The following is a 9,472-nucleotide window of genomic DNA, read 5'->3' as shown; positions in this document are numbered from 1 at the left end:
GGCGACAGCCCCGGCCCCGACGTGCCCCGGGGCACGCGCCTGCTCATCGGGCAGCGTGTGGTGTCCAGTCCATCCTGCCCGGATCTCGGGGTGGTGACGCCGGGAGCGACAGCCAGGACCGACCTTCTCCCTTGGAAAAAAACAGGGCCTCTGTTGGGGTGTTTCTGCGCTTTGTGTGCGAACGACGGGTTCCGCCAGTTTCCTGGTCATCAGGTGGTTGGTCTGTGGCCTTTGTGGCTGGAGACGCCGCCCTGGAACTCGTGCCGGGGGCGGGGCTAGGCTCTCTGGACCCATCAGGCTGGACTCAGCCGCAGGAAGAAGTGGGCAGTGCTGAAGCCCACAGGTGACGGTGGGGGACGTGGGGACAGGGCTGGGCGAGGAGCTGGGATGGGCACCCACACAGATGCTTATCTTGGGTGCAAGAGGTGTCTCCCGGCAGCCCCAGCCTCCTTCTCTTCCCTGCTGCTTAGTGAAAAGCATCTCTTTGGGAAATTTCCAGTCCTGACTTTGCAGCGCTGAGGGGCGGGGAAGGTGGGTCCACCTCATCGGTGTGGAACGGGCCCGAGCTCCTCCCTGGTTCTCTCTGGGGCTCCCTCGGGCCCCCCGATGGCCCAAGACGCCTTCTGAAAGGGCACTTTAATGTCGACAGGGGCGAGGGTCTTGGCCTCAGGGGGTCAGTAGTCGGCTGGCGGGGAGAGGCGGCCCCTGAGTGCGGCTGGAGACTGCCCTGGTCCCTTGCTCAGTGTTAACTCCGTGCCCGAGGGCCCTGGGGTAGAGGCGGGGGTGGAGGTGGCACCCAGAGAAGGGGACCAGAGAGGTTGAACAGCGGTTCTGTTCCCACCAGTCTCTTGCCTAGAGCCGGATAGCGTCCTCCTTTGCCCCTGCATGCCTGCTCCAGCACAGGGGCCTGCGGCCTGGGGCCTGGCCACGGGTTTCCCAGCCGCGAGCGCTGGGTGGAGCTCTCCCCTCGTGTTATGGACTGCAGCCTCTGGGTCTGGTCGTCTGCATTCTTTTGTCCTCTGTTGCCCCTTGCATTTCCTTTTAAGATATTTTATTTGTTTGGCTGCGCTGGGTCTTCAGTTGTGGGGGCGAACTGAGCTGTGGTGTGTGGGATCTAGCTCCCTGACCAGGGATGGAACCCAGCCCCAGCCCCGCACTGAGAGTGCAGAGTCAGCCTCTGGACCACCAGGGAGGTCCTGACTTGTGTTTCCTGCCAGTGCAGCCCTGTGAGAAAGAGCCGCTGGGTGGGACTCAGGACACCTGGATGAGTGTTCTAGGCACCTGCAGTGGGATCCTTCAGTTGTACCAATACCTATTATTTCACAGTTTAAAAAAAAAAGAAGAAAGTTGCATTCGCTTCCGCATGCCCTTGTGGCCTGAGGGCTGGGGTGGGCCTCGGGGTCTGACGCGCCTCCCCCCGCAGGGCATGGGAGGACAGCACGGTTACTTTGGGCTGTGGATCGACGTCGATTTCGGGAAAGGACACAGCAAGGCCAAGCCCACGTGCACCACGTACGGCAGCCCTCAGCTGTCGGCCCAGGAGGACTTCCAGTTCCAGAAGATGGAGGTGTGGGCGGTGGGAGAGGCCCCAAAGGCAGAGTCGGTGAGTCTGGGGCGCTTCTCCCCTCTCTCAGTTTGATCCCTTGCACACCTTTCACACCCCACCTGGAGATGGTTTTTCCCAGACTTGTTTCCAGCAGCCATCGCTGGCCAGAGGAATGCCTGTGGGTGCACAGCTGGGCGGAGAGTCCTTTTGGGATCCGTGGGGGGTCTTCTAAAAGAACCACCCCAGGGAGGTGGGGTCCCAGATGGATGGGGGCTCCTTTGCAAGCTGAGGAGGGTCTGGGGACCCTTCCGAGTCCAAGGTTTAACAATGAGTTGTTGGCCTCCTTGCACCGCGTCACCTCCCAGCGATGGCCTCCCAGGGTTGGGGGGACACAGTGGGGGCGGGGCCATAGCCCCTGCCTCCTGCATTTCCCTTGTGGCATCAATAGGGCCCCGCATCTGCTCTGAGAAACGTGCCAGCGGTGGGACGTCACCGGCTGGTTCTGGTCGCTGAACACACCCCTCCTTCCTTCTTCCCAAGGTCAGGAAAACCAGGAGCATTCTGGACATCGACCCTGAGGCTCGGGCCCTGCTGGAAGCCAGTGGGCGGGGCCGCCACAGCGAAGGGCTCCGGGAGGTCCCCGATGAGCCGTGATGACGTGATGACGGCTGGCGCGGGCCACCCTGGAGCTGGAACGCAGCCTGCCGACCCTCCCGTGTCCCGTGGAGGCCTGACTTTGGTCCAGAGTGTGCGGGTCATGTCCCGGCGGTCCCGGCGGTGCCCAGTCAGCACAGAGTATAGTTCCTCTGTTGCCATATGTCCGTCGGTGGGGGTGTCACCCCTGGAATCCTGAGCATACAGCTAGCAACCTGATCCTTAGACTTGGCTCGTCCCTAGGGATGAAATCCAAAGAGGACGCTGAGATGTTGAGACTGGCTGGAACTGCCATCTTTGGGGACTGGAGTTCTTGCAGTGGTGAAGGGGGAAGTTTCCACTCGCTGGGGGTCACTGGGCCTCTGCTCAGGCCCCCCAGTTAAGAGCCTTGAGGCTCCGTTTCTTCTTGTCAAGGGCAGAGGTGCTCAGCTGGGAATTCCTGTGCTTTGGGGAGTAGCTTCCTCTGATACGGAATTTCTATATTTCTAAAAAAAAAAAAGTGTTAGCAGAGTACTAATGGGGGAAATAGCAGGAGATTTTGAAGGTGACAGTGACCTGGGTCTTCAGTAAGGTTGGATGTCGGCCTTTCTCAGCTGTTTTAGGTGGGTCTGTGCTCGGAGCGCATGGGAAACCAGGAGGTGAGCAGAGCAGCAGAGTGGCGGTCCTGCTTCTGATGTAAATGTGGGCACACTCAGGGCCGAGAGTCATGCTGATACACGTGTGGCCTGTCGCAGGAGTTGGGGGCGAGCAACTCGACAGGACTGGCCTGGCTCCTGGCCTTCCAGCATCACCCCATGCTGCCCCCCAGGGGATGGTGTGTACCTCGGCCTTGTGGACTTGCCGTAAACAATGACCTTGCCATGCTAGCGGAGATGTGGGTGGGCTGGGCCCCCTCCAGTCCAGCCCCGTCCCTCGGGGGTGGCTCATAGAACCTGACCCACTGAGACTCGAGCTCAGGGGTGTTGCAGGCTCGGCCCTAAGACACCTGCCTCTGTCTTCCCCTGCTCCATGCTGTCCTGCAGATCTGACAATAAATGCTGCCTTATTCTCGAGTCAGCCCCGATTATAAGCCACAGCGAAGCGAGCTGTGTGCACTTGTGGGCTTTGCGTTTTCTACAGGAGGCTCATGAGACCTGCTGCTGAGCCCCAAGCAGAAGGCCTTGCAAACAGGCCTTCACAAGGAAACGCACGCTCGCGACAGTGACACGCATGCTCCGTCCTGATTGACTTTCCTTATAAAACGGCCAGTTTTAACAGCTTCTCAGGTGCATTCTGTGGCTTCCTGACTGATGGGAAGCAGACACAGGATGTTAGAATCCTCAGATATCCTCACCATAATCTGAAGAATTAGGCCCCGAGTCTTCAGTCTGTTACAGATCTTTTATAAAAATGCAGTGGAATAATACCTCGCTAATATTAAAAGGTCCATTCAATACCATTTACTGTCTGTGGCTGTCAGAGAGGCTGGAGGTGTCCGGGCCTGTATTTTCCTGCTTTGTGCCTCTTCTCACAAGAGTGCAGTTCATGCCCAGGGGCCTGATGGTTTCCCAGGACAGCTCAGCTATAGGACAGGAGCAGGTGCCCGGCCCAGGCGCTTGGTAACCCGGGCGATGTGCCCTTGTGGAGGGCACGTGGGCGTGGGGCAGCCGTGGGACCACATGAGCTGAGGGCCTGAGCGCACTGACCGGTGACCGGAGGAACCACGCCCCTCCTGGGCCTGGGAAACCCGTAGTGCTAGTTTTAACACATGAGGAATTTGTTCTTTGATAAAAGGGGGATAAAAGCTTGGGTTCTAAGGGAGGCAGTCTCCCTCCCTTATCAGGAGACAGATCAGGGTCCCTGAAGGTGCTGGAAGGAAGGGCTGAAAAGTGCTCTGTGTTAAGTTTTTAACACATGGCTTTTAAACAACTTTTTAAACAACTTTTCAAAGCATGGCTGTTGTTAACTTTTTTCCCACCAGTTATTTTTCGGAAAATTTTTTCTTTCTATTGAATGAAGGATGCTTTAAATTCTCTGCTGCTGCTAAGTCGCTTCAGGCGTTTCCGACTCTGTGCGATCCCATAGACGGTAGCCCGCCAGGCTCCGCCGTCCCTGGGATCCTCCAGGCAAGAACACTGGAGTGGGTTGCCGTTTCCTCCTCCAATGCACGAAAGTGAAAAGTGAAAGTGAAGTCGCTCAGTCGTGTCCGACTCTGTGGGACCCTACAGACGGCAGCCCACCAGGCTCCGCCGTCCCAGGGATCCTCCAGGCAAGAACACTGGAGCGGGTTGCTGTTTCCTCCTCCAGGGCTTAAATTCTCTAGTGCTTTACACTTTTCAAAAAGTCTCACACGTGATTTTGTAACCCCATAATTTTTCCCCACCCCCTGTATTGCCCCTCTCCACTGGTAACCCCTAGTTTGTTCTCTGTATTTGTGAGCCTGCGGCTTTTTTGTTTGATTCGGTAGTTTGTTTCTTAGATTTCACGTATAAGCGATTCCAGACCGTATCCATCTTTGTCTGACTTCACACTGCCCTCCACGTCCGTCCGTGTTGCTGCAAATGGCAGAACCCCATGGGTTTTTAAGGGCTGAGTGTATTCCATGACACACACACATCACATCTTCTTTATCCATTCATCTGTTGATGGACCCACTGTACTTTTTGATTAAAAGATTAGCTCATGCATACATGGCAAAAGAGGTCAAAATGCAAAAGAGTGTGACCTGAATGCTAAGTCTAACCCCTGTGCCCCTCTAGCCTTTTTTTCCCTAGAGGTAAAGTGTTACACACCCTGGTCTGTCCCTCACCTTTTTTGGGGTAGAAATGCCTCTGTATCTCCCCCTTTGTTCTCCCCACCTGTGTGACGTCCCGTGAGATGGATGCCCCATTCTTTGTGGCGCTGAACCACCCCCGGCTTGGGAATGGTCTGTCTGTAACTGGTCGCCGCTGGAGGGAACATAGTTTATGCTCGTCTTTCTGTGGTTCTGTCTGGAGGATGCACCTTTCAAAGCCACGTTACTGGATCAAAAGGTACATGCTTTTTTATCTAGATATTAACAAACAACACACCTCTTTCAAGCTCAGTTTATACTTTTGAGACCTGGAGTGCCCATGGCCGTGTTTTCACCATTAAAATTTAGTTTATGTGTACCTGCTGCTCAAAAACCGTTTTCTTCTACTACTGTTGTGCTTTCTAGTCCTCCTCCTAAATCTTTGCTCCATCAAAAATGTATTTCCTTTTTTAAAATTTTTTATTCTCTTTAACATTTTTTTTTACTTTATATTGAACTATAATTGATTTAGAGTGTTGTTAGTTTTAGACATACAGCAAAGTGATTCAGTTTTATGATAAAAAGATGTAAAAGCTATTTCTGTTACTACCTTTTTTTTTCCCTTTCAAATGCTTGATTCTGTCTGATCTTTGGTAGCACTTTGACTACATCTGAAATGTTTGATAGGGGACTTTCCTGGCCGTCCAGTGGTTAAAACTCCATGGTTCCCCTGAAGGAACATAGGTTTGACCCTGGTCGGGGCAGTAAGGTCCACATGCCAGGAGACGCAGCCCGAATGCTACCATCATGATGGTATTTTCACAATGGCACTAAATGCTGATGCACGTAGGCAGAACCGACACCGGCTGATGCTGCTGCTTCCTCCCGAAGAACAGGAACACCCAGGTTTGCTGTGTACATTTGTCATCGCTGGCTGTGAGTGGGCTCGCCCCCACCCCCGCAAACCGATGACTGAACACTGGGAGGCTCTCAACCTAGTTTTGTACCCAGTTACCTTGCTGCATTCTTTTATCCAGTGGTTCTCGACCTTGAGCCCACGTCAGAATCACCTACAGTCCCCGCTACCTTTTTTTTTTTAACAGAATAGTCAAAATTTTATTTTTTCTTAAAAAGACATGTTTATGTAGATAGTAAAATGTCTGGAAGGTATATAAATATACCAAGATCTTAACGCCTTACTTCTTCACGATGGAATGAAGTGACAGTTTTCTTCTCTGCGTGTGCGCTTAGTCGCTCAGTTGAGCCCAACTCTCGTGTGACCAATTGGACTGTAGCCTGCAAGGCTCCTCTGTCCGTGGAATTCTCCCAGGCAAGAATACTGGAGTGGGTTGCCCTTTCCTTCTCCAGGGGATCTTCCCGACCCAGGGATGAAATTCGAGTCTCCTGCACTGCAGGCAGATCCTTCACCCGCCGAGCCGTCGGGGATATATCTTCTCTATAATAGGAAATATTATATATCTCCAGAAACCATACTGCCTTTCCTCCTGCCCCCACACCCCAACCCTGCTGCCTGGAGAACAGTCCCTTGTTCCTTTGTACCACTTGATAGAATTCTAGGCATACAGTTAGACACAAACACAATAAATTTTATTGTTATCATTTTATCAGTTATAATTTCTAAGTCACCAAGAGTTAAGGTACTGTAATGAAGTGACTTGGCCAGGATCACACAACTAATTAAGGGGTGTGTGTGTGTGTGTGTGTGTGTGTGTGTGTGTGTGTGTCTTGTGTTAGTCACTCAGTTGTGTCCGACTCTGTGACCCCATGGACTCCTCTGTCCATAGGGTTAATCAGAGTGAAATCTAGGGTTCATACTCCTAGTCTTCTTTCTTTTGAAAAAACTTTCATTTACATTTAAACACTTTTATAATAAAAAGAGGGAATATAATTCACCCCCAGAGTTTAGTAGTTCTGGGTAGGGATCTGAGAGTTGACATTGCTAATAAATTCCCAAGTGATGCTGCCATGGCTGGTGTGGGGAACCATACATTGAGAACCACTGCTGGTCACTGCTTCTGATTATCCATGAATTCTCTGCAGGCCTGCAGCTATTAGGATCTTTTTTTTTTTTTTTTTTTGTCTGAAAAAAACATTTTGCCTTAATTTTCAAAGGATTGTTTTTGCTTTTTTTTTTTAAAGATATTTTGACATTTTCCCCCAGCACTGTAAAGCATCTTTCTATTATGTCTTGGCTGTGTGACTTCTCTTTTTTCCCTCCAGCTTTCCTGAGATATAACTGACATACAAGACTGTCCAGTTTAAAGTGCACACTGTGCTGATTGCACCTAGTAGGACGGCATACCTGGAAATAAGGATAATTTCCCTTCCTTTCTGATTTCTAGACCTTTCTTTTTTTCTCTTGGTATTAGAGAATTCTTTCTGAATTTTATTAATAATGATACACCCTTCTCTTTCTTGACCTGAAGTGATCTCAGGTGACCTCAGCCTGCAGCGGCTTGAAGCAGGGTTACGGTTCCCAGCCAGCAATGGAGGTCAGGTTGCGGCAGTGAGAGAGTGGAAGCCTAGCCCCCAGACCAGTGGTCAGGGACAGGGCAGTGCCAACTGCTGCCCAAGCCTCTGGCCTGCCCTGGAGACGTCGGTCTCACCAGCCCCAACAACCAGGTGAGCTAATTAATTACTTAACACAAATGTCCTTCTCTCTTTCTCTGCTCTCCTGTGGTTTGATTTCTCTGGAAAACCCTGAGGGAGGGGGAGGTTACAGCTGTGGCCGCATTGCATGGCAGGTGGAGTTCCGTTTCTGGTTCCCCGTGGTCGGTTCTGCCTGGCCACAGATCTCCCTGCCATCTTTCAGCTGCAGGGGTGGACGTGTGTTGAGAGCAGTCTTGGGGCCTCGCCTGGCGTTCCAGTGGTTGGGACTCCACACTTCCACTGCAGGGGGCATGGGTTCCATCGCTCTGAGGGAACTAAGATCTCGTATGCTGCACAGTGTGGCCAAAAAAAGAAAACCCACCACCAACAAAACCAGTCTTGGGGCTCAGGCTGTGGGAAGTCCTGGTTCTGGGGGGAGAGGCCACGCCCTGCTCAGCTTCAGAAGCCCAGGCCCTCTTTGCTGAGGCCGCTCAGGCCGTGACCAGCTCTCACCACGTGCTCCGGGGTCACGAACACGAGGCTGTGAGTTCCCCACTTGGCCACTTATAGGTAAGCGCAGATTAAAGCCAACAGAATGATCATCGGGCCCCTGGCATCACCCTTAAAGACAGCCAGAGCCTCCATTTTGTGGGTGAGGAGACGGGCAGAGTGACCAGAAGCCCAGACCCTGCCCCTGCTCCTCCGTCCCCACCCCCCACCCCTTGTCCCCTCCTACCAGGGGCTGCGCGGTACCAAGCTATGGCACAATTACAGAGCCAGACGCAGTTCATAAAAATCACCATCATTTAATAAATAGTGCCGGCTCCTCATGGATCGTCCCAGGGCCCGGCAGCACGGAGCGGCGGATGCACACAGGGACCGAGGACTCGGGGCTGGGCCTGCACGCCCCACCGGCTCCCCAGGAACAGCCAGGTGAGCGGACCCGACACTGGCGTGTCCTCAGGCACGTCTCGGAAGGGACGGGGCAGGCGGAGGGCCACAGTCACATAAAAATAGAGATTTAGGGACCTTCCCACGGGTCAGGGTCCACTATACATCTTCCTGGGGGGTCTGGGCTTTCTGGCCTCTGCAGCAGAACTTTTCACATAGCTTGAAGAGCTCTGACAAGATGAACACAGACGAGGCCAATCCAGTTAAAAGCAATAAATCTACCAACAGACAAAAAGAGAAAAAGGTCAGAGAGTGCACGGCATACCCTCTGGTCCCTAGCCCCTCGATGCCCAGCACTGGCACAATGCCCGGCGTGGCCACGGAGCTCTGTCCTCTAGTTTTGGGCAGTTGCAGACAGAGGTGAGGGGCCAGGACCCAGGAGCTGAGGGCCAGACTGTCCATGCCCACCGAGGGGGCAGAGATCTCTCCAACCCGGGATGCAGAACACTGCAGAGCCAGCTCCACCAGGACCTACTGGTCTGTGCAGGCGGCTCTGATCTGGGCTTCCCTGGTGGCTCAGCGGTAAAGAATCTGCCTGCAGTGCAGGAGATGTGGGCCGGGAAGATCCCCTGGAAAAGGAAATGGCAACCCACTCCCATATTCCTGCCTGGAAAAATCCCATGGACAGAGGAGCCTGGAGGGCTACAGTCCATGGGTTGCAAAGAGTCGGGCACGACTGAGCGACTAAACAACAGAGCCGGGCAGCAGGCCTGCCAACTTCGGCTGTGAAGAGAGCCCTCTTGGGGCAGACGCCCCAGGCCGTGGCTCCCAGTCCAGCCCCACCCCGACTCATCCAGGTGGCCTGGCCCCCGAGCCTCTGCGTGGCTCCCTGTTGTCGAGGATTCGTGACAGCTGTGGTGCCTGGCACAGTCCTCGCACTTCTTTAGATAAGGTAAGCTGATGGAATTCCCAGTGGATGGAAACAGCTGTAAAAACATTGTTTTTTTCTTTTGTCTGCA

The 9,472-nt window shown here is 53.4% G+C and overlaps 2 protein-coding genes across 2 annotated transcripts in view; one reads left to right on the top strand and one right to left on the bottom strand.

Moving 5' to 3' along the window:
• Positions 1–4,310, top strand: part of TLDC1 (TBC/LysM-associated domain containing 1) — a 22,416-nt gene extending 18,106 nt beyond the window's left edge. Inside the window, exons 7-8 of the mRNA XM_010850866.1 lie at positions 1,139–1,603; positions 2,087–4,310. Of these exons, the coding sequence (XP_010849168.1) occupies positions 1,139–1,603; positions 2,087–2,200 (579 nt within the window). The 3' untranslated portion in view covers positions 2,201–4,310. The remainder of the gene's footprint in view (positions 1–1,138; positions 1,604–2,086) is intronic.
• Positions 4,311–8,348: 4,038 nt separating this feature from the next.
• Positions 8,349–9,472, bottom strand: part of ATP2C2 (ATPase, Ca++ transporting, type 2C, member 2) — a 52,752-nt gene continuing 51,628 nt past the window's right edge. The window contains 1 exon segment of the mRNA XM_010850819.1: positions 8,349–8,731. Within this exon segment, the coding sequence (XP_010849121.1) occupies positions 8,613–8,731 (119 nt within the window). The 3' untranslated portion in view covers positions 8,349–8,612.

This window comes from Bison bison, unplaced genomic scaffold, assembly GCF_000754665.1.
Source record: "Bison bison bison isolate TAMUID 2011002044 unplaced genomic scaffold, Bison_UMD1.0 scf7180017864295, whole genome shotgun sequence".
Classification (NCBI taxonomy): domain Eukaryota; kingdom Metazoa; phylum Chordata; class Mammalia; order Artiodactyla; family Bovidae; genus Bison; species Bison bison.
This window is presented reverse-complemented; position numbering and strand designations above follow the sequence as displayed.